The sequence below is a fragment of the Dermochelys coriacea genome, chromosome 10 (assembly GCF_009764565.3).
Source record: "Dermochelys coriacea isolate rDerCor1 chromosome 10, rDerCor1.pri.v4, whole genome shotgun sequence".
NCBI lineage: Eukaryota > Metazoa > Chordata > Testudines > Dermochelyidae > Dermochelys > Dermochelys coriacea.
Window position 1 is genome coordinate 31,037,811 of NC_050077.1, and position 27,776 is coordinate 31,065,586.

The window sequence follows — 27,776 nt, forward strand, 5'->3', positions numbered from 1 at the left end:
GCCCCGTGCGCTCCCCGGCGGCCGGGCCCGCAGGTGTCTCGCCAGCGCCAGAGGCGGCTGCCGCGTCGCTCCCGGCTCCGGTGGGCTCGGCGCTCCGCGGCTGCCCCCTCCCCCCCCGCCCCCTCTGGGCTGCCATTGGCTCCCGGCCCCGCGTCTCCCGCAGCCCCTCTCGCTGGCACCCGCCCCCGGAGCCCGGCTGTGCGGGAGAGGAGCGGCGCTCGCTCTCCGATCGCTCCGCAGCAGCGCGGGGCTGGCTCGGCGGCTGCAGCCCGGCTCCCCTCCCTGCCATCGCTCCCGGCGCCCTGGGAGGCGAGCAGCAAACCCGCCCCGCGCCGCCTCCTGCCTCCGATGAGCCCCGCAGCCGGCCGCCCCTGCAGCCAGCCAGCCCCGGCAGGTATATGGAGAGGAGCTCCTTGCTGCAGCTCATCCAGGAGCAGGTGAGTGCTGGTTTCCAAGGCAGCGGCTGCTGCTCCTCTCCAGCTCGGATGGGGTGGGTGCCAGCCAAGCTCTGGCATGCAGGCTGGAGAGGGGGCTAACTTTCCATGGGGGGGCGGTGGAACAGGGGCTCTCTGCAGACGTGCCACCCTGGCTCTGTGCCCATCCCCTTGGTATCTCCCTGGTGGGTTCTCGCCACGCCGTGTTGTTAGCTCCTGACTTCGTGCAGACCAGGCCCACGTGCACCTCTGGGGTCTGTCTCCCCCTCCTGGTGGCGTCCAAGTGGGGAGCCCTGGTGTCCTCAGCCAGCACCATCTCTGTCGTGCCTCTGAAATAGAACGGATGCGCTCGTGAGCGTGGATGTGGTGCCTGCTGGCAGCGAGGGGGCGGCTTACACTAGTGAGAGCCAAGCATCCTTCCCCCCCCCCCCAGCTCTGTCAGAGGCACTCTGAAGCTGGCCTGCCGTGACCCTGCTATTCCAGCTTTGGGGGCACCTCCTGAACCATCAGCTGCCAAGGATGTTGGATCAGGGCACCTGCTCGAGCAGCTGTAGCCAGCAGCCCAGTGGCCATGCAGCTCCTTTCACTTCTGACCTCCTCATTCATCCCAGCTCAGAGCTTCGAGGCTAAGGACCTGATTCAGTGCAGCGCTGAGCACCAGCAGCTGCCCTCAGACTGGGCAAAGAGTGGGTGAGGGGTGTCCAGCACCTGGAAACACTGAGCTCTAATTCATTAACACGTGGTGGCACTGAGCCCTGTGACCTGACTACAGGATTGGGCCCTAATACATTAATACATGGTGGCAGCAAGCCCTGTGATCTGACCGTGGGATTGGGCCCTAATGCGTTAACACTGTGTTGCATTGAGCCCTCTGCTCTGATTGCAGGATTGGGCCCTAATGCATTAACCCTTGGTGGCACCGAGTGGCACTCTGTTCTGATTGATTCCCGGCTGGAACCCCTTCATCTACTCTGGCAGCCAAATTCAGTCTCTTTAGCCAGTCCTCTGCGCTGCCAGGGATTCTGATGTGGGGGAGATTGGTCGTTAATTTCAGTTAGGAATTTAGACTCCGAGTTCCCGTTTCAATAATTATCCCTCTGATTCACTGCATGACCTTGGGCAAGTCCCACAACCTCGTTGGAGGAGGGAGCTGGGTTACCAGGCATCTCACTGGTAATCGGATGTGGAATCTGAGCTGAACCTCCAGGAGTTGAGGAGTACAAATGTGTCTAAGGAAAGGAAGGGTTGCCATGAGGGAGAGAGCTTGGGCCTGTTACGCTCTTGGGGGCAGGGGAGCAGTAATGCCAGTCAGCCTAGAGCAGTGGTTCTCAACTTGCAGCCCGTGGGCCACTTGCGGCCCAATCAGCACATAGCTGTAGTCCAGGTGACCTCCTCAGGGCCATAGAGGCAGTATATATATTGTGTGGATGCAGCCCACACAACACACAGAGAGCTGCATATGCAGCCCACAATGGTAAATAGGCTGAGAACCACTGGCCTATAGATGGTCGTCCAAAGGTTAGAGAGCTTCTTAGGGGAGGACATTGGCTTCAGATCCTGTCACCTCCATGTCCAACATTTCTCAGCAGCTAGAGGTTGAATAAACTTCCCAGTCCTGGTGCCCTGTGGGAGCTGTGGTGCTGTAGCCTTAGGTGCAGGGGATATGAGCATCGGTGATGACAGTTTGATCTGGGAGGGTGCAGGCCACAGGCACTGGAATGTGGCCTGAGACGGGGTCTCTGCAGGTCCCTGATCGGGGATTGACTTTGCTGCTGCTGCTTTAGTCTGTTATGGGCTGGCCAATTTGCACTGAAATGCACAAGGCAAGAGAGAAGCTGGGAAAGTGTGTGTTGGAGCACATGCATGTACTTGTGCATGCATGGTAGGTGTGCATCTCCGGGTGTATTGCGCAAGCATGGAGAGAGTGTACATGCTCATATGTGGGTATGTGTGTGGCTCTCAGTGCGTACTGTGTGTATGAAATGCCTATGTGCATATTCAGGTGGGTGGGTGTGCTTTCACATGGGGTGTGAGCCTGTGTATACTATGTGCATGCATGTGTGTGGGGGGGGAGGGTGCAGGCATACATATTTATCGTGTGTATCATGTGCGTACAGGTATACATATGTGTGAGGCATGTGTATACTGTGCATCTCCATGTGTATGTGCGGGTGGGCATGTGTGTACACGAGATGGGGAGGCATGTGTGCATCTCTGTGTGTACATGTGGGTGGGCATGTGTGTAATGAGATGTGGAGGTATGGTATGAGTGCATCTCTGTGTGTAGGTGTGTGGGCATGCGTGTACATGAGATGTGGAGGTATACTATGTGTGCATCTCCATGCGTATGTGTGCCTATGCAGAACAAGTGTGTAATCCTAAGTGTGGACATACTGTAGTGTCTATATATGCATGTAGATGGGTGTGCATTCACATAGGGCGTGCATGCATGTGTAGTGTGTATGTGTGCATGCAGACAGGTGTTGTGTGTGCTTGGGTCTGTATTTGTGTGTGGTATGCCTGGGTGAGAGCATGTGCGTTTGCTGAGTATGCGGTGGTGCTAGGGGGCAGCGATGGCAATGGTATTGGCCACAGGAAGAGCAAGTGAATAGCTATTGACTCTAGTGAGCTGAATGGAGGCCCTGCTGTCATACCCAGGGAGAGGGGGCAAGTGGCTGCCTGGTGGAAGTGGGTCGTTAACTGGAGGCCAAACCCAGTGGTACTGGAAAGTATCCTAGGGATTATTGTTCCTGATATATGAATTACAGTCATACCTAGAAGCCACAAGTGTGGTGGGAGCCCCTGTGCGCTAGGCGCTGTACATACAATAATAAGAGATGGGCATTAGAGCTTACAACCTAGAGAGACAAAGAAGGGGAGGGACAGGGAGGCACTGAGTGGTGAAGTGACGTGGGCAGGACCACCCAGCCAGTCTGTGTCTGAGCTGGGAATAGAGCCCAAGTTTCCTGAGTCTCAGTCTAGCACCGTAGCTATTTACCCACTAGCCCACACTTGGATGTGACTGCTTATGCTGGGGGGTTGCCTACCTGAGATGCTGTTCAATGAACACGGGTGTCACAGCTTCCTTGGAGCCCCCAGTTCCCTGCTAGGCCCAGTGTGCAGGGAACTGGGGGCTCCAAGGAGAATGTAAAAGTGGAATTGGTACCCGACATGGGGTTTATTATGGGGGGAGGCAATGTCCTACATTGCCCCCACACAGCCCCTTCCTGACTGCTTCCTGGAGCACTGCCCCACCCCTCCTACAGCAGAGCCGTCCTAGGCTCACCAGGCTCTGGAAATGTATCCAGGGCACATGGCCAGCCACATGAAGGATCAGGAGCAAGCGCTGTGGAGAGGCAGTAACCCCTAGAGCAGTGGTTCTCAAACATTTTTTTTTTGCAGACCACTTGAATATTGCTGAGGATCTCGGCGGACCACTTAATGATCTTTCCAAATGTTAAGGAGTACTTGTGGCACCGTAGAGACTAACAAATGTATTAGAGCATAAGCTTTCGTGAGCTACAGCTCACTTCATCGGATGCATTTCGATGAAGTGAGCTGTAGCTCACGAAAGCTTATGCTCTAATAAATTTGTTAGTCTCTAAGGTGCCACAAGTACTCCTTTTCTTTTTGCGAATACAGACTAACACGGCTGCTACTCTGAAACCTGTGATTTCCAAATGTTGTTTGCACCGTTAGCTAACTAGTGTAAAGCGATTTGGATAAAAGCACTATATAAAAAGCCCTTTATAATAACTAATGTTTTTTGTTCTACAAAGAAAAGCACACAACTCATTTTTATACACACAGAGAGAACATGAAACAATGGGTTTATCACACACACTGTAAGGAGAGTGATCACTTAAAATAAGCCATCACCAGCAGCAGGCGTGGGAAAGGAGGAAAACCTTTCATGGTGACAAGCAAGGTAGGCTATTTCCAGCAGTTAACAAGAATATCTGAGGAACAGTGGGGGGTGGGGTGGGGGGGAGAAATAACATGGGGAAATAGTTTTACTTTGTGTAATGACTCATCCATTCCCAGTCTCTATTCAAGCCTAAGTTAATTCTATCTGCTACCCAAGATCCATAAACCTGGAAATCCTGGACGCCCCATCATCTCAGGCATTGGCACCCTGACAGCACGATTGTCTGGCTATGTAGACTCCCTCCTCAGTCCCTATGCTACCAGCACTCCCAGCTATCTTCGAGACACCACTGACTTCCTGAGGAAACTACAGTCCATTGGTGATCTTCCTAAAAACACCATCCTAGCCACTATGGATGTAGAAGCCCTCTACACCAACATTCCACACAAAGATGGACTACAAGCCGTCAGGAACAGTATCCCCGATAATGTCACGGCTAACCTGATGGCTGAACTTTGTGACTTTTTCCTCACCCATAACTATTTCACATTTGGGGACAATGTATACCTTCAAATCAGCGGCACTGCGATGGGTACCCGCATGGCCCCACATTATGCCAACATTTTTATGGCTGACTTAGAACAACGCTTCCTCAGCTCTCGTCCCCTAATGCCCCTACTCTACTTGCGCTACATTGATGACATCATCATCATCTGGACCCATGGAAAAGAAGCCCTTGAGGAATTCCACCAGGATTTCAACAATTTCCATCCCACCATCAACCTCAGCCTGGACCAGTCCACACAAGAGATCCACTTCCTGGACACTACGGTGCTAATAAGCGATGGTCACATAAACACCACCCTATATCGGAAACCTACTGACCGCTATTCCTACCTACATGCCTCTAGCTTTCATCCAGATCATACCACTCGATCCATTGTCTACAGCCAAGCTCTACGATATAACCGCATTTGCTCCAACCCCTCAGACAGAGACAAACACCTACAAGATCTCTATCATGCATTCCTACAACTACAATACCCACCTGCTGAAGTGAAGAAACAGATTGACAGAGCCAGAAGAGTACCCAGAAGTCACCTACTACAGGACAGGCCCAACAAAGAAAATAACAGAACGCCACTAGCCATCACCTTCAGCCCCCAACTAAAACCTCTCCAACGCATCATCAAGGATCTACAACCTATCCTGAAGGACGACCCATCACTCTCACAGATCTTGGGAGACAGGCCAGTCCTTGCTTACAGACAGCCCCCCAATCTGAAGCAAATACTCACCAGCAACCACACACCACACAACAGAACCACTAACCCAGGAACCTATCCTTGCAACAAAGCCCGTTGCCAACTCTGTCCACATATCTATTCAGGGGATACCATCATGGGGCCTAATCATATCAGCCACACTATCAGAGGCTCGTTCACCTGCGCATCTACCAATGTGATATATGCCATCATGTGCCAGCAATGCCCCTCTGCCATGTACATTGGCCAAACTGGACAGTCTCTACGTAAAAGAATGAATGGACACAAATCAGACGTCAAGAATTATAACATTCAAAAACCAGTTGGAGAACACTTCGGTCTCTCTGGTCACTCAATTACAGACCTAAGAGTGGCTATCCTTCAACAAAAAAGCTTCAAAAACAGACTCCAACGAGAGACTGCTGAATTGGAATTAATTTGCAAACTGGATACAATTAATTTAGGCTTGAATAGAGACTGGGAATGGATGAGTCATTACACAAAGTAAAACTATTTCCCCATATTATTTCTTCCCCCCACCCCACCCCCCACTGTTCCTCAGATATTCTTGTTAACTGCTGGAAATAGCCTACCTTGCTTGTCACCATGAAAGGTTTTCCTCCTTTCCCCCCTCCCCCCCCCGCTGCTGGTGATGGCTTATCTTAAGTGATCACTCTCCTTAAAGTGTGTATGATAAACCCATTGTTTCATGTTCTCTGTGTGTGTATATCAATCTTCCCTCTGTTTTTTCCACCAAATGCATCCGATGAAGTGAGCTGTTGCTCACGAAAGCTTATGCTCTTAATAAATTTGTTAGTCTCTAAGGTGCCACAAGTACTCCTTTTCTTTTTGCGAATACAGACTAACACGGCTGCTACTCTGAAACTCATATTTTTATATCAGTAGTTTTACCTTTCTAATGCGATGGACGTGCCCTCTCTCCCCTGCCATGGCAGCCCCCGAGCTGGGGCTGTGAAGGAGGGGGGTCTCTCCCTCTCTCCCCCGCCACGGCAGCCCCCAAGCTGAGACTGGGAAGGAGGGGGGTCTCTCCCTCTCTCACCCGCCATGGCAGCCCCCGAGATGAGGCTGGGAAGGAGTGGGGGTCTCTCCCCTGCCAAAGCAGCCTGGAGCTGGGGAAAGTCATCTCTTTCTCTGGTCACCGCAGCCCTGCACGTCCCAAATTCCTTCCACCCCCTCTTCTCACCCCACTGTCCCCTCCCACTTACCCCCTATTCCCCCAAGGCCCCCACCTCACTTTACACGTGCATCTTCTCCAGGTTCAGGCACCTAATTAGTGAAGCCGAGCCTGTGTGGCTCCTCTAATTAGGTGGGTGGCCCTTTGTTCTGTTGTGTGCGGCCACCCACCTAATTAGTGCACCTTAGAGGGAACTATCTGTGGACCACCTGAGTGGAGCTCAGTCTGCAGACCACAGTTTGAGAACCTCTGTCCTAGAGAGCTCGGCTTGCTTTCCTTATCTAGAGCAAGGTCTAGGTGCTGTCATCAGCCTCCAAAGGGTTAATTTGGCCATATGCTGCATCCCCCCTCCTTGTAATCCCCTTTCTCATGCTCTTGCGGGGAGTGGGGGCCCTTCTCCTTCCCTGGATTGGGCCATCTCTGCAGCTGCTGCGCCCTCCAGGGTGAGATGCGAAGTCTCCACTAGATCTGTCAGTAGCCCCAGGGAGCAGTAGATTCTTTGGGCTAGAGAGGCTACAGTCTCCCTCAGCTCAAACCAGAATAGCCTGTCCGTGTCCCACAGCATTCTCCGTCCTGCCCATTCCACAAGGACATTGCCAGGGAGCTCTGTGTTTTGCATTTCGTTCCCTGGAGAATAAGATGACAGAGACAATATTATTTGCAGAATAATTCTGTTTTACTGGCTTTGCCTCCCCGGGGCAGAACCCAGCCTCTGTTATGCCCTCAGCAGGGCCCTTAACCATACTCTGACTTTTCTTCTTGTCCTTCCAGCATGGTGTTTTTTGTTGTTGGTGGTGGTGGTTTTTTTTAAGACTAGCCCTTCCCCCACATTATTCAAAGTACTTTTCAAGGAGGAAATTGGATACAAACCTTCCTGGTAAATCCAGCATGACTGTGGCTTTGCTCTGGGTGAGTGAGGACGTGACACTTTTGAAAGAGCTGCAGGTGGTGCTAGGGGAATTCGATAGGGTTCTGTTCACCAGAGCCAGGCTCACAATTCTGAAGTGGGAACAGGAGATGGGAGTGTGAGGGAAAGGGTGGGAAGTGCAAAAGAGAACTTGAAAAAGGCCTGCTCCTCAGTCCATCAGAATCCCTCCATTTGCACACCGAAGGGGCATTGCATCTCAAAGAGTTTGGAGCTGAGAGGAGGGTGCAGATGTGGACACTTTGAAATGGAATGGGCGACACAGCATGGATCACTTGATAACTGTCCTGTTCTGTTCATTCCCTCTGGGGCATCTGACATTGGCCACTGTTGGAAGACAGGGTCCTGGGCTAAATGGGCCATTGGTCTGACCCAGTATGGCCTTTCTTGTGTTCTTAAACTGCATGGGAAGCTCAGAAGAAGTTGGGAAATGGGGCGACATTGCGCTGCGTGTCCTGATTCAGGTTCAAGGTCTTCAGAGTTGATCCGTTGCTCATACTGCAGCTGGAATTGCTGGGACTTGAGGTGTGAATCTGGGAAGTTTCTGAAAGGACTCTGGGTTTGGACACCTTGGTTCTGAACTCCGTAATCACAGCTGGTTATTGATTCCAGCCGTGCTCTCCCAGTAAATGTAGGGCAGGTTGAAGGGGTCGCCCACCTGCGGAACATTGTCCTTTGTAAAAAGAAAAGAAGTACTTGTGGCACCTTAGAGACTAACAAATTTATTTGAGCATAAGCTTTCGTGAACTACAGCTCACTTCATCGGATGCATTCGCTATGAAGTGAGCTGTAGCTCACGAAAGCTTATGCTCAGAAAAATTTGTTAGTCTCTAAGGTGCCACAAGTACTTCTTTTCTTTTTGCGAATACAGACTAACACGGCTGCTACTCTGAAATTGTCCTTTGTAGAGCTAGAAGAACATCCTAACCCCCCTTCCCCAAGCCTTTTGAAGGCCGATGAGTTTGGCTCCTTTTCCAGGGCTCCCGTATTTTACATGCAGCTTCTGCTTTCTGGAAGTTGACCTGCAAAGAATTCGGGGGCTTGTTGGTGAAGGAGGAAGAGGCAGGTGTGTCATAAACAAAGGTGCTAGGGTTAAGGGTTCCTGCACATGCTGACTTGCCTCTCTTTGTCCTTCCAGAGCTCCAATTGCCTGAGCTCCATGCATGTTAGTGAGTGTGCCCAGTGAGACAGGGCAGCATTAGCCCCATTTTATAGACTGTTATCAAGTCACCCCATAACTTTCTCTCCTGCCTTTAGCAGAGCCCACTCTCCCATCTTAGGAGCTGTGTAGGAGGGATGGAGTGGAAGGATTCTGTGGTCTGGACTGAGTCTCAGGAGCTCTTGGTTCATGTCCTAGACTTCCTTAGCTGCACACATGTGGGAGAGTGAGAGAGACAGAGCAGAGCAGCTGGGCTGAGGGTTTCCAGGGTTAGTAAAACCCATTGTTGAAATCCTTTGCTTTAAAAATCTCCCTCCATGACTGTGCCGGGCATTGTAGCAGCGTGAGGACTGTGGGGCAGCGCCCAGCCACTCCACTCCCCACTCCAGTGCCAGCCTCTCCTAGAAGAAGTGACCTTAGGGAATAGTGTAAGAGTCCTGGTGAAGGGAAGCTCCCATCTACTCCAGCCGCAGTGCCATCTTCCCAATGCTTGGAGCTGACACCCTTCGGTTCTCTGACTCTGGTTTCTTTTGCAGCTTGATCCAGACAACACTGGTTTCATTGGCGTAGAGACCTTCGCCAGCCTGGTGCACAGCCATGAGCTGCCCCTGGATCCCGCCAAGCTGGAGATGCTGGTGGCTCTGGCCCAGAGCAATGATGAAGGGCAGATCTGCTATCAGGAGCTGGTCGACCTGGTCAGTAACGTGAGTACTAGTAACAGCCTCGAGGCACTGTGCAAGTGCTGTAGATTTGTGTGCTGCTGGGGAATGCTTTGCCCAGGAAACACTGCAGCTGGAACAACCCACCTGGCAGTTCTAATCCTGCAGCCCCCACGAGGGCAGGCTCAGGGTGGCAACTGAAGGACAGATGGGCATTGCTCATGTGCATGGACCTGCCACTCAAAGGCAGGAGTTTTAGGGCGGGGAAGCGCAAAACCCAGCCCTCCATTTAGTTCATGAGGCAAATTCATCCCTGGTGTGAGTGAGCCCGGCTTCTGCTGATGTCAATGCCCTCTGCCCCCGCTTACGCCAGGCTTGAATGTGGCCCTGAGACTCAAAGGTGTGGCTCCTAGGCAGTAACCACTCTCCCAGAGCGCCCGCTGCACAGAAAGGAATGAAGCCCATTCGGTGGGATCCCTCAGGCCGACCCAGTGCCCACTGTGGGCAGCTGGGCTGGGATGCTGGAGAAGGAACTCCAAGCCAGCACTCCCTGCTGGCTGTTGGCTGGCCTGTGTTTAAATGAATTGGGGAGGTCTCAGCTCAGCTCCCAGGGGACAAGAGGCTGTTCCACGCAAGCCAGCATTGTTGAGCAGGGAGACCCAGCATGCCATGGGCCACAGAAGCAGAGCCACTCCCTCCCTGAACTGAGACATGGTGGGGATGGTTTGTGTTGCTGATTGCTGTTCTCGGGAGGCCTCCCCAGGGCTGGCCATGTGGCGCCAGCACTGGGTGAGAGGAAAAGACAGTTGTGAGCAAAAGGAGGGGAACTCATGTGACTCCCCCATCGAGAGCCACCCTTATCACTGACTGCTGCAGGGAGCTCCTACAGCTCCTTCTCCAGGGTGATGGTGGGACAGCTCACAGCTAGGAGCTCCCGCGCAGCCAGGGCTGTTGCCCCATTCTGTTCTAGCAGCTGCAACCAGGGAGGTAGGGCTTTGTCTGTAGCGGGCACTCAGACCTAAGTTGCTGGTTCAGGACCCAGGTGAGAGGCCTCCAAAGGGGAAGCAATCAGGGAGGTGGAAAATAAAGAATATTTCCCCCCTTTTTTGCTGAGCTCTTGACTAAAGCATGCGGCACCACTGGCTATGCAGAAAGAAATCCTTAATTCTCCATAGATTATTTGATTGCCTTGGCTGAGTGAGAAAATGATCCATAAGAGAGAGACATTAGCATGCTGTCCCCGTCCCTGCTGTGTATTCAGAATCCCAAACCTGCCACGGCCCCAGCAAAAGCCCTTCCTCCCCCTCTCCTCAGCTGAGGATGGAGAAGGCCTGGGTCACAGTGCTTGCCTGATGATGGCAGGAACTGGAAGGAATGGGACAGAGAATCCCTGCCCTGGGCTGACCCCTGCTAGCAGAGGCTGGGAGTGGAGTAGCTGGGCGGGCTGCGTATGTCACGGTCTCTCTTTGCAGATTAGCAGTAAACGTTCCAGTAGCTTCAAACGAGCTATTGCCAATGGGCAGAGGGCACTGCCCCGGGACGTGCTGCTGGACGAGACCGGCCTGGGCTTCTACAAACGCTTTGTCCGCTACGTGGCCTATGAGATCCTGCCCTGCGAGATGGATCGGCGCTGGTACTTCTACCAGCACCGCACCTGCCCTCCGCCCATCTTCATGGCAGCCATCACGCTGACCCAGGTACGCTGACTGCTCCTAGGGACCACACTGTCCTGCCCTTGTATCTGCCGTGGGAGAGGGGGCGGTCCTAGCAACCAGCCACTGGGGTAGGGCTCCCTGGCACCTGCATGTGATCCGAGGAAACAATCCACCCTGGGCACCTTCCTGGGGGATGCTGAGCTCCAAAGCCAGGGCAGGAGGAGGATGTCACAGAGTCACCCAGCCTGGCAGCAGGCAGGGGTATCACAGGTTCAGCTCGGCCTAGCATCGTGGCGGGGAATTCCTTCTGGTTATAACTGACAACTAGCCCCTTCCCTTCTGCAGATCATCGTGTTCCTCTGCTACGGGGCCCGGCTGAACCGGTGGGTCCTGCAGACCTACCACCCAGAGTATATGAAGAGCCCGCTGGTGTACCACCCGGGGCACCGAGCCCGGGCCTGGAGATTCTTCACCTACATGTTCATGCACGTCGGGTAAGGACATACCACTCCCATGCCCCCTGCGGGTAGGCAGCTCAGCTGGTGTGGAGAGACTGTGTTCCTGTCTCACTGCAGCAGGTGGGGTGGTGGGGACTGTCACTGAAGCAGGGTGGGCCAGCCCAGGGCTGGATGAACTTGGGATATGAATTCCTATCCTCCCCCCGCTCCCCAGAGATCACAGAGCCTGCAGATCATGGTTAAGGTCGAGGTATGGGCGACAGCTCGCTCTGCTTGCTCTGAACTGCGGACTAGAACCGTTTATTTAACTCCTGGGGCACTGCATGGCTCCTGGGAACCAGTCACCTCCAGGCTGTCTGATTATCTCTAGCCCAGATCAGGAGTGGCTGAAAGGTATTCCCACCCGATGGGCCTTTTGTTGGCCTGTGTGGAGTGAGGTGGGGGGTCTTAGTGCGTTCCTAGTGCACAACAGCCCCCAGCACCTCCCTGGCAGTGTCAGAAGAGAGGCCAAGGGCTGAATGGGCTTTGAGGCTGGCCTATCCTGTCCCCCATAGGTGTGGTCCCTCCAGGTCAAGGCTCAGCTACCGCTGAGGGTCTGTCTACATGGCAGCTGGGGAGACAGGCTTGTGCTAGCTCTGCTTGAGTAGAACACTAAAAATAGCAGGGTGGACATTGTTGTACATGCGGTGGCCTGGGCTGGCCACCCAACCCCCTGGGCTCACCCTGGAGCCTCCCTCATGCCACATCACCTGTGCTGCTAATCTGAGAGGCCTAGCTTAAGCAAAGTTAGTATGTGTCTGTCTCTGTCCACGCTGGGAGGGAGGAAGGCTCCCAGCTGCAGTGTAGACATCCCCTAAGAGGGCACGGGGTGAGAAGTACCTTGTATTGCAGCTGCCAGCACGGTGCCTTGCTTTGTGGGTAATAAAGGACATCAGACTCCAGGAGTGGGTTTTGAGCTGGATGAATAGTGAGACAGTTACATTTTGGGGACTAGAATTTAGCCTCAACTGGGTTTGCAGCCCTTCTTTGTTATTAATTATGATAATTATTATTACTTTTTGTATGATCATAGCATCTAGAACCCCCTTGTCACAGGACCCCATGGTACTAGGTGCTGTACAGACAGAACAGAAAGACAGTCAGCTTGCAATCTAAGTAAAAGACAAGGGATGCCAGACAGATACGGACAGAGAAATTGGGGCAGAACAGTGAGACAAAACTAGTCACCATGGTATGCAGTGATCTCAGTGCACCTGCCGCCCAACCATTGTCCAGTTTTTTGTAGGCCTCATGCTAAGGGAGAGTTGGAAGGAGGGGTTTGAAGGAGGACAATGACGTGGCTTTGCAGCTGTGCACAGGGAGCTTCTCCCAAGTGCGAGGGGAGAAAGCACAAAAGTGCTTGTTTGAAAATGTAAGAAGTGGGCGACGGAGGCTGGGTTCCTGGGCCGAGCGGGGGTGGGAGTTGACCTATTGATGCAGAATGAGAGGACAGGTCGGGTGGGGCTAGGACATGAAGGATCTAGCAAGTGAAGACAAGAAACTTATGTTAGAGGCGATAGAGAAGGCGGAACCAGTGGAGGGATGCAGAGAGAGGGGTGGCAGGGTCAAAGCAATGGGCTGGGAGAATGATCTGATTTGCTGTTCGAATACCCGGACGGACAGTTTGGTTTGGTTGAATTTCACAGAAAGCAAATTTGGGCCAGTGGTCAAGACTTGACTCAACACATTTGTCTTGTGATGAAGTGACATTCCTTATGGGCAGAGGCAGATAATAAAGGGGAGGTCATCCAATCAGGAAGCAAAAGCAATACCAGGTGACTTGGAAGGAAGGATACAGTTGTAGATAAGACTTGGAGTCAGAAGACCTGGGTTCTAGTCCCGGCTCTACTATTTTCTCACTGTGTGACCTTGGGGCAAATTGCTCAGTGTGTCTCTCCATGCCTCAGTATCCCCACCTGTAAAAGAGGGTGCATCACAGTTGTGAGGCTTAATTCATTAACATTTGTAAGCACATCAGCTGGGATGGAAATGAGCCCCACTGAAAAGCCTATAAATACACAGAGTTTTAGCATCAAATGGTTGCTGGGACAGTGGGTGAGCAGCCCACCGTCTGCAATTCATTCACACACCACACTGATCAAACTATATTGAAGAGGGTCAGATTTGTGGAGCAGACAGTTCCCCAACAGGAGAAGGGCTAAAGTCACTGGTGGCCTAGCATTACTGACTGTCCAGCTCCGCCAACCCTTCCCTGGTAGTATAGCAGCGCATCCTACTCCCCACGTCCAAGCTGCCAGGATTTGTGAAAGAAAAGCTGTGTCCTGGCAGCTAAATCCTGGCACCAAGACCGAATCCCAGGGTTGCTCACCTCCCAGTCTGTCGTCATGGAAATAGCTGCGATGTCCTAAATCCAGCTTTATGATGTTGCTGCAGGAGGCAGGATAAGGGCGGCTATGATGGGGTGGGAAACACCCTGTCGATTCTTGAGGGATTTGCATGCTGGCCAAGCAGTGTCACGAGAGGTGGCAGCTGACGGCGTAGGGCTGGAAAGCTTTTCCGCAGGACTGAAGTTCCTCTTGAGCTACTTGGAGGTGCTCTCTTGTACCTGGCTCCTGCTTCTGCCTGCCCAGAATTGGGGCACATCAAGGGTGAACCCATTTTTAAATGTATTTCATGCCAAAGTTGCCGGGTTTCTCTTCCTTTTCCCCCTTCTCCATCTGTGTCAGGGCACAAGCATTCACCTCAAATGCCTGGAGAACGAAGCAAGTGACCAGTGGCTCAGAATAGGCCGGACCCCATGGGCCCTCCCCATACATTTTGTATGAGAATGGCTCCTGACCCCCACGCACTGATGCTCAAAGGCAGAATAAGGGGGAAGAGGGATCACACAAAGGGGCCATCGTTCAGCAATGGCCACGAATAGCAGCAGAAAAGCAGGCTGTTCTATTACGTGGCTCTGTGTCCCAGCGCGGGAGAGACATGGCTTTGACTTCTTCCCAAGCTAGTGTCTAACGGGGACGACAGCCATCTCCCTCCCTCATAGATGCTCTCAGCGCAGAGACCACAGATTTGTGGGACTCACTAGCGTGGTAATAGCAAAGAATGTCAATTAGGGACGATACAAATAATTATCATTTAAAGGAATGACAAAGGTCTGATCACAGGATCCCGATTGGTGGGATTAGCTGCAGTTAACACTTATCATGGCCTCTTGATTGGTGGGATTAACAACAGATTGCCCTCTAATTGGAGGCTGTTCGGTGAAACATTGTCCATTTAGCACTGGGGTGGTGTTATCTTGAAATAGATCCCCGATGCCAAAGTCAATGGAATCCTAGAGGGTGCCTGGCATTTCAGGGCTCGGCCAGGACTCATTGCTATGTACCCAGGGCATTCCCGGGAACAGGCCCCATGGCAGGAGGCTGCAGCCGGGTCTTCCTATCTCAGACCTTCTACCCTTGGCCCCGGGAGGTCTCAGCTCATTGGGTGAATGTGGCCGCTGGCTCTCAAGGCTCCAAGTGAAAACAAATTCAGCTGGAAGTAGTGTTTACACAAGCAACAACGCTGCAATGGGATGGACTGTCTCAGGGAGCGGATCTTGGAAGAGGGATCTTTTTGGTCTCGATTTCCAATCCTGCCCAGGTTAGGTGGGCTCAATTCAGTTCCCTCCTGGGTGGATATCCACAGGTATGGCTGGGAGCAGCCATCACAGCGAGGCTTGCAGGAGAAGGGTCTGGGCTACACAAGGGAGCATGGGAGCAGGAGGTTTTATTTGTGACTAGCTTAGTCTGTGCCTTTGGGCAAGTCACTGCCCCTCTGTTTTGTCTCCTGCTCAGTAAAACGGGAGTGCTGGAAGGACTCATTGGTGTGTATAAAGTGCCGAGAGACGAGGTGCTGCAGATGTGCAGAGCTGGACCATGAAGAGCGGCCTTCCCTTCCCCCCCGCCCCGTACAGAGGCCCTCCCTGCTCAGGGTTGCGGCACACTGGCTGGGCTGGGGAGGGAGGCTCTTGAGAGGCAGTGGGTATCCACCTCGCACTGAAGCCAGTGGGAATTTCATGTGCTCACCAGCATCTCCCACTGTTGGGCCTAGTTGCTCTGTGCTGTGGCCAGCATGGGATCCTAAAGCCTTCAGAAGGGAAGGGTTGGGCCAAAATCCTAATTTGCGTTTGTTATTCCCAGAAACTCCCTGACCCATCCTGGGCCCTGGGTTTAACCCGCTGCCTTCCTGCACAGGGCACCGTGTACCCTCCCACCCCTGCCCTGTGTGCACAGCTGACCAGCGCCCTCTGCTTGCCTGGTCCGTACCAAGTTACTGCTGGATGAACATGTTTCCTTGTCTCTCTGTCTAGGCTGGAACAGCTGGGATTCAATGCCCTCCTTCAGCTGATGATTGGGGTCCCCCTGGAGATGGTCCATGGCATCTTACGCATCAGCTTCCTCTACCTGGCGGGAGTGCTGGCAGGTGGGTGGGGAGCGCCCGGCTGGAGGCTGCCTCCTGCAGGAATTCCCTTCCCCTGCCCTGGCGGCGAAGGCTCATTCAAGACCCCGTTCCACTGCCAGCCTGGCTGTTAGCTCCCCCTTATTCCCATCCCCTGGGCCCCTCCTGAGACGGCTGCAAAGGCCAGGTGTGTGCCTATGCTATGGCAGTCAGCCTGAGAGCTCACCGCTGTCTTCTCCCGCCAGCTTCTTTTCTCCTTTGCTCCTCTCTTGGCCTGTCTTCCCCTTCCCATGTTCTCTCCTGCCTTCCCCTCTTCCCCCTGGCGGTGCAGGCCACTCCTGGGCTCTCCCCACGCCCACCCGCTAAGCTGTCAGAGCTCTGCATTTCCGTCTCCCTTATTCCCAGAAGGCAGGCCAGCACCTCCAGCTGAGATCGATAAAGAATTAGAGCTGCTCGTGATACATTACTTGTCCTTAGGTCAGGCGAAGACCCACTGAAATAGCTGAGGACAGCAGGGCTGGGGGAAAGATTGCCCTTCATGGGCAATTTCCAGGAGAGCCGGCTTTGTTGGGCTTGTAGAGATGGTGACCCAGATCTCTGCTGAGCTTCAGTTGGTTACTGACTTGCTCCCAGAGGTCCCCTTCCTATGGATCTATTCCCTTCTCCTGTAAACCGGATCTGGGTTCCACAGACACAGATAGTTATTGCAGTGGGTTGGCTCCCTTTAACAGGGGTTCAGAGCTCCTCCTGTGGGTCTCGATATTGTCCCTGTGATATCTGGAGTGCATGGGGAGAGTGGAGCCCCGTACTGTAACCCTGCTGTGGGGGAACGCAGCTGCAGCCAGCCCTGGGACACTGGGGAAGAGCTATCATCCCATCTCATCTGCCCAGGACAGCCATGTAGTAAAGTGGCTGTGGGTGTGATACCGCTGCCCTCTATTGGATGGAAGCAGAACTTCTCAGCTCTGCATCAAATGCCCCACAGCGAATGGAGATTCTCCTCTAGCTTGGATGATGCTACCCTGGGAAGTACATGCAGGAGGGTCCCCAGCTTTGGGTTTTATATTCAGCTGGTGGAAATTGGCCATGCCCTTGTAAGCCAAGTTCACTCTGCAGCTGCAGAAGAGGTAGCAGGAGCAGTGCCACTCCCCTAGTCTGCCCAGCCTGACCTGGAGGGACCTGAGGCTGGAGGGAAAGCCAGGATCCACAGCACATTCCATGCAAGGCCCCTCTGCTGCCAAAAATGGGAGCAAATCAGGGCAAGGCACTATGGGTTTGTGCTCCCCAGGAGCAGCACTGAGACTCCAAAGTAGCAGTCTCAGCAGACGACTGTCGGGGGCTGAGGGCAGCTAAAATCAGCCCTTCCTGCTCTCCAGAGTCACAGTGCCAATGCTGGAAGCGGCATCAGATGGAGAGCAAAGTGGGGCCCAGCCTGATTCCCCAGAACTGATACCTACATACTATAGTGATGGGCATTCCCCGATTCCCTAGTCACCACTCATTGAGAGCAGCATGAGAGGCGCTGTCTGATTTCCCCAAAGCCATGGTGGCGTAGCTGGGAGAGGTAGCACATGGTGCAGTGTGCGGCAGGGCTCCATTCCCCAAACACCTCTTCCCTGTGTGACGGGGAGATCTTGTCTCCCACCTGGCAGGCTGCAGTCCCAGATCCTGTTGTTGCCATGCCCAGTGGCCTTAGATGGAATTGCTCTGCCAAGTCCTTTGGGGAGTCAGCTCCAGCACAGCTGTCCAGGGCAGCAGTGGATGGGGTGTGCAGGGAGCTGTGTCCCTCCTCTACTCTGAACCTTCCCTCCTTCTAGAGCAGCACAAAAAGCCAGGAAGAGCTCTGTGGGGCTGTCGCCCACCAGTCATCCTAATGGGCCAAGTTCATCCCTGGTGTAACCCTGTTTCAGGGATCAAGCAGGGATGAATTCAGCCCAATGCATGTTTGTGCACTGCATGTAATTTGAGATGTCAAATCACCTGGGTGTACCTTGACTTTAGCAAAGCTTTTGATACAGTCTCCCACAATATTCCTATCAGCAAGTTAAAGTAGTATGGATTAGATGAATGAAAGGTGGATAGAAAGCTGGCTAGATTATCGGGCTCAACGGATAGTGATCAAGAGCTCGATGTCTAGTTGGCAGCCCGTATCAAGCAGAGTGCCCCAGGGGTCAGTCCTGGAGCCGGTTTTGTTCAACATCTTCATTAATGATCTGGATGATGGGATGGTTTGCACCCTCAACAAGTTCACGGATGACACTAAGCTGGGGAGAGAGGCAGATACACTGGAGGGTAGGGATAGGGTCTAGAGTGACCTAGACAAATTGGAGGATTGGGCCAAAAGAAATCTGGTGAGGTTCAAGAAGGACAAGTGTAGAGTCTTGCACTTAGAAAGGAAGAATCCCATGAACCGCTACAGTCTGGGGACCAACTGGCTAAGCAGCAGTTCTGCAGAAAAGGACCTAGGAGTTACAGTGGATGAGAAGTTGAATATGAGTCAGCGGTGTGCCCTTGTTGCCAAGAAGGCTAACGGCATATTGGGCTGCATTAGTAGGAGCATGGCCAGCAGATCGAGGGAAGTGACTATTCCCCTCTATTCAGCACTGGTGAGGCCACATCTGGAGTTTTGCATCCAGTTTTGGGCCCCCCACTACAGAAAGGATGTGGACAAATTGGGGAGAGTCCAATGAAATTTATAATGAAAATTATTAGGGGGCTGGGTCACATGACTTGTGAGGGGAGGCTGAGGGAACTGGACTTGTTTAGTCTGCAGAAGAGAAGAGTGAGGGGGGATTTGATAGCAGCCTTCAACTACCTGAAGGGGGATAATGCCAGGTGCCCCAGAGGGAGTGAACCTAACAGGTAATGATCAAGTGATCTCTCTCCTGCCATCCATCTCCACCCTCTGACAAACAGAGGCTAGGGACACCATTCCTTACCCATCCTGGACTTAACCTCCATGAATTTATCCAGTTCTCTTTTAAACCCTGTTATAGTCCTAGCCTTGAAACCTCCTCAGGCAAGGAGTTCCACAGGTTGACTGTGCGCTGAGTGAAGAAGAATTTCCTTTTATTTGTTTTAAACCTTGTAAAATTTGTTTTAATTTCATTTGGTGGCCCCTAGTTCTTATATTATGGGAACAAGTAAATAACTTTTCCTTATTCACTTTCTCCACACCATTCATGATTTTATATACCTCTATCATATCCCCCCTTAGTCTCCTCTTTTCCAAGCTGAAAAGTCCTAGCCTCTTTAATCTCTCCTCATATGGGACCTGTTCCAAACCCCTAATCATTTTAGTTGCCCTTTTCTGAACCTTTTCTAATGCCAGTATATCTTTTTTGAGATGAGGGGACCACATCTGTACGCAGTATTCAAGATGTGGGCGTATCATGGATTTATATAAGGGCAATAAGATATTCTCCGTCTTATTCTCTATCCCTTTTTTAATGATTCCTAACATCCCGTTTGCTTTTTTGATTGCCGCTGTGCACTGCTTGGACGTCTTCAGAGAACTATCCACGATGACTCCAAGATCTTTCTCCTGATTAGTTGTAGCTAAATTAGCCCCCATCATATTGTGTGTATAGTTGGGGTTATTTTTTCCACTGTGCATTACTTTACATTTATCCACATTAACTTTCATTTGCCATTTTGTTGCCCAATCACTTAGTTTTATGAGATCTTTTTGAAGTTCTTCACAGTCTGCTTGGGTCTGAACTATCTTGAGGAGTTTAGTATAATCTGCAAACTTTGCCACCTCACTGTTTACCCCTTTCTCCAGATCATTTATGAATAGGTTGAATAGGATTGTTCCTAGGACTGACCCTTGGGGAACACCACTAGTTACCCCTCTCCATTCTGAACATTTACCATTTATTCCTACCCTTTGTTCCCTGTCTTTTAACCAGTTCTCAGTCCATGAAAGGATCTTCCCTCTTATCCCATGACAACTTAATTTACATAAGAGCCTGTGGTGAGGGAACTTGTCAAAGGCTTTCTGGAAATCTAAGTACACTATGTCCACTGGGTCCCCCTTGTCCACATGTTTGTTGACCCCCTCAGAGAACTCTAATAGGATTAGTAAGACGTGATCTCCCTTTACAGAAACCATGCTGACTTTTGCACAACAATTTATGTTCTTCTATGTGTCTGACAATTTTATTCTTTACTATTGTTTCAACTAATTTGCCCGGTACTGACGTTAGACTTACCGGTCTGTAATTGCCAGGATCACCTCTAGAGTCTTTCTTAAATATTGGTGTTACATTAGCTATCTTCCAGTCATTGGGTACAGTAGCTGAATTAAAGGACAGGTTACAAACCATAGTTAATAGTTCCGCAATTTCACATTTGAGTTCTTTCAGAACTCTTGGGTGAATGCCATCTGGTTACTGTCAAGTTTCTCAGTTAATTCTAAAACCTCCTCTAGTGTTACTTCAATCTGTGACAATTCCTCAGACTTGTCACCTACAAAAGATGGCTCAGGTTTAGGTATCTCCCTAACATCCTCTGCCGTGAAGACTGAAGCAAAGAATTCATTGTTTCTCTGCAATGACTTTATTGTCTTTTTAAGTGCTCCTTTTGTATCTCGATCATCCAGGGACCCCACTGGTTGTTTAGCAGGCTTCCTGCTTCTGATGTAGTTAAAAAAACATTTTATTACCTTTTGAGCAGGGAATTTGACGAGATGACCTCCTGAGGTCTCTTCCAATCCTAATCTTCTATGATCCTATGATTCTACCAGGATAAAGTCCAGTAACCTGTTTCTAGTATGTGGAGTGTGCCTATTGTAGGCGGTGTGTGTGTGTGTCGTGTTAGCCAGCGTGTATATACGGCATGGGTAAGGTGTGGAGTGCGCCGATTGTAGGCGGGGTGTGTGTGTTGTGTTAGCCAGCGTGTATATGTGGCCTGGGTAAGGTGTGGCACGTGGGCTGCAAGGTGGGAGCTCCTGGGATGCGGTTGGGGCCTATGAGGTGCGTGTGGAGTGTGTCCTGGGGTGGGTGTGTGTGGGCTCCGAGGGTGGGTGCTGTGTGTTCTGGGTGGTGTGGGGGGTGGTTTGCTGGCTGTGCCGAGAGTTACCGTGCCATGTGAGGGGTGAGTGCGCTGGGGCTGGGGGTGGGAGAGATAGGTGGAGCGTGTGTAACTGAGTTTGTCACATGGGCAGATGGAGAGGAAAAGCCCGAGCATGGAAACCTCCCATTCAAATTGGATGCTGAGTGAGTGAACGACTGACGCCCCGGAGCACCTGTTCGCCCTGCCCACAAATCTTCCTTCCTCAGGAGAGGGATCTAGTCCTGCCTAGGGTGATCCTCTCTCCCCCACTCTGTAACCCCCTTTCCTCTCTCCCCCACAGGCTCCCTGACTGTCTCCATCACAGACATGAGGGCTCCTCTGGTCGGAGGCTCGGGGGGTGTCTACGCCCTCTGCTCTGCTCACTTGGCCAACGTTGTCATGGTAAGTATCTGGCTCTGCAGCCAGGCCAGCTGGGAAGGACAGACTGGGAGGTGGCTGATCTGCTTCTCCTCCCTGGCACTGGAGATCTGGTGTCCCTTAGGGTCACAGGACAGCAGAGAGGATGTCCCTGGGTCAGGAGCCCCCAGTGAGACGAGGCTAAAGGGGATTTGGCCAGGCACCGGGGAGAGCAGCATGGCGGGCCAGGGGTGGGTCTGGGCCTGCAGGGTCACTGTAAGTCGCCCTTCTGCTCACGTTCCAACAAACAGCTTTGGTCCGTGTCTTTTGATACATAACCAGCCGGGGGACTAGCACTGCAGGAGGGACCAGTTCATTCCTGATCTCCTGTCCAGCACCAGCTGGGGCACTGCACTGGCGGGGGGGCAATGCCAAGTGGGAGAGGTCTGATAGGTACCCAGAGAAGCCTTTGCCTCTGTCTCTGCCATTACCAGTGACCGCTGGGCAGCTCTGGTAGGCTCAGTGTGGGGTATCTGCCTCCCACAGGCTGTCCTATCTCTGTGCTTACGCCCATTGATGGGCCCAGCACAGGCCCCCTGCTTTCCAGGTCCTGTAAGCCGGCTCTGGCCGCCATGTCTTGTTCCATGGGATGCGGCTGCGGGCAGGCGGTGGGCTCCCTGCGCATACGCAGCGCCACTCACTCACGCTGCCATTTTGAAGGGTGAGCAACAGGCTGGCCGGCCACCCTCAGGTCCCTCCCCACTTGGAAATGGTCCAAAGGGGATCCCAGGCCACAGCTCTCATGCCGCCGTAACTTGGGGTTTCTGTCCACAGAACTGGGCGGGGATGCGTTGCCCGTACAAGCTGCTCCGGATGGTCCTGGCTCTGGTGTGCAGTAAGTACGTGTCGGATGTGGTCAGGCAGCAGAGAGCAGGGCCTGTGGGAGCCTAGCTGGGTGAGGCTGCCGGCAGCACTGTGGTGTCTTGAGATTTCAAGGGCAGAAGGGACCAATCTAATCACCTAGTCCAGTGGCTGGTCTCACGCAAGCCAGAGAACCTCTCCCAATAGGGTTGCCAACTTTCTAATGGCACAAAAGGGAACACCTTGCCCCTCCTCTTCTCTGAGGCCCCGCCCCTGCCCCGCCCCTTCAGAGGCCCTGACTCCACTCACTCCATTCCCGCTCCCGCTGTCGCTTGCTCTCCCCCACCCTCACTCACTTTCACTGGGCTTGAGCAGGGGGTTGGGGTGTGGGAGTGGGTGAGGACTCCGGCTGGGGGTGTGGACTCTTGGAGGGAGTTAGGGTGCAGGAGAGAGTGCAGGGCTGGGGCAGGGGGTTGGAGTGCAGGAGGGGCTTGTCACCCCCACCAATACGCAGATGCTGATGGTAAAGAATTGCACAGCCTTCCACCGGGAACCCCCTGTCTGCATCTGGGAAAAGGGAGGCCTGGCACAGTGGGCAGGATTGCTGGGGATCAGCAGGGTCTGCTGGGATAGACTTGCAGGGGAGGTGATTGGGGCATGAGAAGGGAAGACTCTCTAGGGCAGCGGTGGCTCTTAGCCAATAGCCTCCTCAGCAGAGTTGTGGTGAACATTCTCACTCTTCGTCCTCCTCCTTGTAGTGAGCTCCGAGGTGGGCCGTGCCGTATGGCTCCGTTTCTCTCCACCCCTGGTAGCCTCTGGACCCCAGCCCAGCTTCATGGCCCATCTGGCAGGCGCCATCGTGGGCATCAGCATGGGGCTGACCATCCTGCGCAGCTATGAGGAGAACCTGCAGGACCAGTGTGTCTGGTGGGTGGTGCTGCTCTCCTACGCCACCTTTCTCGTCTTTGCCATCTTCTGGAACATATTCGCCTATGACCTGCTGGGGACACACATCCCTCCTCCGCCATAGCATCCCCCCGGGCCCTCCAAACCCACCCTGAAAGTGCCAAAACCCAGACGATGCGGGTGCCAACCTCCCAGCCGGAGCCCTGCCTGTTACCAGCCATGCACTTTTTCTATCGGTGTGTTTTTTCAGCCGGATGCTGGACTGGATCTTCCTCGGCCCCTGCCTGAGGCTGGGAGGCAACAGACGCTTGACACGGAAACAAGGAACGCTGCCCGCCTGCAAATCCCGAGGCAACCCCCTTTCCTCCCCTGCGCAGCAGAGCTCGGGCAGAAAGCTATTCTGCCCTCGTGTGTGTGAGCAAATGAGTGTGCCCCCCGGGCGAGCGTGGGCGGGAGTGAACCAGCTGACCTGCCCCCCGTGCCAGGCTGGGTATGCCAATGCTCCCTAATGAATGTACAGTTTTTCTGCCCCTACCTCTCCCTCGCACCTCCCTAGCTCTCTTGGGGGCGGGGGGCAGCCCAGCTACTCTGCCCCAGTAAAATACTGCTCCCCTGTGAAGATGGTTCTCTTGCTCGCTCTCATGCCCTCTGTTTCCCCTTTCTGGCTTCTCCCCATCCCTGCACCCCATTCTCCGTGCAGTCCCTTATGGCAGAGCCCTGCGGAGGCAGCACGGTAAGGGTGGAAAAGCTCCCTGCATGAAATCTCTGCTCCTTGCTTCCAGGCCCAGTAGAGAGTAGCAAGGGGACTTCACTTGCCCATGGCCAGCAGAGACCGGGCAGACAGCAGCAGCCACAGATGCCCCCTGAATCTGCAGAAGATAGGGCCAATACAGCTGGGTGCAGGGACTGATGGAATCTCAGTGTAGCCACAGGCCAGGAAGCAGGTCAGGAGGGAGCCCATCTTTCCTTTAACCCTAGGAAACAGCCATGTCAAGCTCTGGTCTCTGTACCAAGGGCAGTTACAGTGCTTCCTGGCTTATTTAACCTTTTAAGAGCTCACATGGCACACAGTTCAGAGTTAGTCTGAGCACCCACCCACTGTGCAGGGGCCAGAGCCTCCCTGCCCCCACTCCCAAACACAAATTGCTCCTTTACATGACGGACTCTGGTGCCAACAAGAGTTTTTCTGCGCCAAATCAGAGCTTGAGACCAGCCAGACTTGTTTCAGCTGTGGCTCTCCAGGTCCCAAAACTTGCACACCCCAGGGCTTTCAATAGCTGGTGTGAAACACCTCCTGGAGTTGCTCCACGGCGGCAGGCATTGCTGGGAGCTTTCCCGAGCAATGGCTTGGTGCCTCATGCTGAGAGGGGCAGGGATGGCCAAGGGAAAGTGGCAGGACCCGCATTTGAAGTCTGACCCTTTTTGGAGTATAAATAAATATTTTGCACACCATGTGGCTCTGCTCTCTGTCTGAGTCTCCACTGCAGTGTTGCATCCATTCCCTGGCTCCTCCAGGGGAGGACTAGATTTCCCCGTCTTGGGCAATGAACCAGAAGCCAGGCTTGCTTATTCACTGCTGAATGGGACATAATCCTCATTTGCTGTGGCCCAAATGGAAATTGCTCATCCACATAGAGCCACTTGTGACATCCGGGCTTATGGCTGATGATGAGGGAGGACTGGCAAAGGACTGGATATTTGAAGTGGGGCTGTCTTCCGCCAATGGCCCATACATTGAGTGCTGCTGTAGTTTGTCCCACATGCCAAGATTCTGGGAGCGTGGCTACAAGGGGAGTTATTCCTGATTCACTCCCTGTGTGGATGCTCTTATTCGGGATTAAGAGTGTTCTGTTCTAACAAAATTCATTTTGGATGTGGATTAAGCTAATCTGCAAGAAGGCACTCTGATTCTGGAATAAGAGTATCCCCACAGGGAGAGAATCAGGAATAGTTCATCTGCTTTGCAGTCACACTCTACTTTATCCAGTTTAACAGTCACACGTAGACAAGATGATTTGCACCAGCCGTGTGTGGGGCCAGCTCCTCAGCTACTGTAAATCACTATAGCTCTGATTTTAGTAGAGTGATGGTTGTTCACAGTAGCTGAGGAGCTGGGCCTTTAACTTGGCAGTACCACACCCCATTCTGAAGTGTGTCAGGCTCACTTCCAGTCCCAGCCCCTCTGAATATCTGGCCCCAGAACCACGGGTTGACAGTGTTGCCCTTTTCTCTCTTTACACTTACTGCCCATTGGTGACTATTCTGGTTTCTAACTGGAGGAAGCTGCAGATGAAATGGGCAGGAGAAGAGAGGTGGGAGGCCGGAGTGGTTGTCTTGGGGGTGGGAGCTGGTGATGAGATGCATGGCACCACCTCAAGGTGCCAGCTCGAATCAAGCCCAGCACTGGAACTGCTATCATCTCATGGCTGTTTGTGAGGCTGTGTGGAATGCAATGGGGCTCTCGGCAGGCAGCTGTCCGCATCACAGCAAGCCCCTTGATTGGCAGTCCTAGTAGGCCAAGCACTAAGCTGTGGAGACTGAATTCCTGCAGGTGAGCCACATTGGGGGTATGGAGTTTGCCCTGTTGCTACCTGCTCTGTGTTGAACCAGGGACTGCAGCCCTCAGCCAAGCCAGCGCTATGGGAAAAGCATATCTAATGCCCCAAGTCCATCCAGCTCTCCTAAGGTGCTGTTGGGCAGCCGCTTGGCTCTCTGACGGATTGTCATACCATGATCTCATGAGTGTTTGTGACTGTGACTTTAGCGCCAGGGAAAGGGGCCCAATGGCCAGGCCTGGAAACTGAGGTCATCTTCATGCCCAGAGCAGGTACAGTTTGGGTAGCACCAGTGCATGCTTCCCCGCACTGCCCCTCTGGGGTTCCCCACTGGTCAGAAGGGCTCTTTCTCTGCAGAGAGAAGACAACATGCAGAGATTCCTGATGCCATATGTCATTTGTTTGGGAGGTCGTCTGGTGAAAGCACCATGGCCCAGCTTCTCAAAGGGATTTAGGTACCTACCGCATATCGAAATCCATGGGAAGTGCTTTTGAGGCTCAAGTCAGAGATCTGGGCTCCATTCCTGGCTGTGCTGCTGGCTCCCTGGGGGATCCCAGGCAAGTGCTTTAGCCTTTCTGTGTCTTGGTTTCCCCAGCTGTAGAATGAGGATGAGGCTTTTCCTGACCTGCTTCCGTGAGGTCCTTCACGGGTTAATTCAGTAACACCTGTAAAGGATTTGAGCTCCTCAGGCTACATCTATGCTGCAAACTTGGGGTGTGATGCCATTGCTCGTAGACAAATACTCGGGCTAGCGCTCAGCATCTGCGTATAAATAGCACTGTAGCACCAGTAGCACCCATAACAAGCAGCGGCAACACGACTTAGCTAGTGGATATGTTCTCAGAATGGCTCAGCTGTGTCTTCTCTGCTGCTACCTGTGCTACCTCGGCCACACTACTACTTGTGTTCACGTTAGCGCGATGTGCACTAATGCCAGTATGTGTTCACAAGCAGGGGAAATCACACCCCCTAGTGTACATGTAACCTTGGTGGGGAGGGCAAAATATTACTATGCATTATGAATTTTACATTGCATCAGGTCCCTTCTCCCACCACTCATGCACTTTGGCATTCATCAGTAGCTTCTAATCCAGTGCCTCCATTGGGCCGAAAGAGGCACAGTTCACCTGGGTGTGACAGAGATGGCAATTTCTCCACTCTCTTTGGGAGAGCTTCTCATATTCAGGGCATGTATCATTGTGGGCCAGGGATTAGATGAAAGTCCATGGGAAAGGGGGAACCACAGCTCCTTCAGGAACTAAGAACAGTGCGGGGTGAGTAGGCAAATTCACTCTGGTCCTAAGATGCCAGAGCAGTACCACCTGCTGGGCAGGCTGGCCAGTATATTTATTCAAACTGGATTCTCCAGAGACCAACAGACAAAGAAAGGCCTTTTGGATACATCAACTGAGTTTGAACGGACTCAGGGGGAACCTTCTTTCTGCTTCATCAAATGGACAGAACCTTCTGTCCGGAGGGAACGGAGGGCAATCATTGTGGAAGGGTTCCACAAGGAATCCTGGGGCTCCATAAGACTGATGGGTGGCCCCTGGTAAGCTTTTAGCCTGCTTGTAGGAACTTTTATTGTTTTATGTTTTCTCAGTAATGCTTTCTTGGTAATGCTTAGGAATAAACGTGCTTGCTTAGAAAGAGCTGGGTGGTAACTTATAACTGTGAGCAATTATGCTGCTTATAGCCTTTGAAGAGCTAGAGCAAAGTGTAGTCACTGGCCTGTCTAGGCAATCTGACTTGCTGGGGATATCACAGTGTAGGCAGGGAATTGTGAAGCCTGGAAAAACCCCAGCCAGGAGGGAACAAGACACATGTCTCTGCCCAAGACAGGTGGCAGCAGAGGTCCAAGGAACCTAAAGTGGGTGCACTTGGTGGCCCAGGAGGATGAAAGACGGGTACAGTTGTCCTGAACTGTGATATATATTGTGGGAACGTGTGTGGAATCTGTAACAGCGTGAATTGCCATAAGTG

General features: G+C 52.7%; 1 protein-coding gene across 6 annotated transcripts; it reads left to right on the top strand.

The window, feature by feature from the left end:
- Positions 1–24,689, top strand: RHBDL1 (rhomboid like 1). Of its 6 annotated transcripts, none has more exons than XM_038418699.2 (8): positions 1–437; positions 9,383–9,541; positions 10,978–11,202; positions 11,506–11,654; positions 15,970–16,082; positions 21,415–21,515; positions 22,305–22,365; positions 23,090–24,689. In XM_038418699.2, exons 1-8 carry the CDS (start codon positions 399–401, stop codon positions 23,359–23,361), a joined length of 1,119 nt encoding a protein of 372 aa, XP_038274627.1. In that variant the 5' UTR covers positions 1–398; the 3' UTR covers positions 23,362–24,689. The 6 variants fall into 6 exon arrangements, with proteins under 6 accessions (XP_038274627.1, XP_038274626.1, XP_038274629.1 ...); XM_038418698.2 differs by having other exon boundaries at positions 69–437; positions 9,383–9,550; XM_038418701.2 differs by having other exon boundaries at positions 138–437; positions 9,383–9,550; positions 22,305–22,369.
- Positions 24,690–27,776: the final 3,087 nt, after the last annotated feature.

What these genes read in the sequence shown, in the direction of transcription:
- RHBDL1 (XM_038418698.2), top strand. Translation starts at nt 399, where the DNA reads ATGGAGAGGAGCTCCTTGCTGCAGCTCATCCAGGAGCAG. An exon ending in TGGTCGACCTGGTCAGTAAC is followed by an intron (nt 9,551 to 10,977) that starts GTGAGTACTAGT and finishes CTCTCTTTGCAG; the next exon opens with ATTAGCAGTAAACGTTCCAG. An exon ending in TACATGTTCATGCACGTCGG is followed by an intron (nt 11,655 to 15,969) that starts GTAAGGACATAC and finishes CTCTCTGTCTAG; the next exon opens with GCTGGAACAGCTGGGATTCA.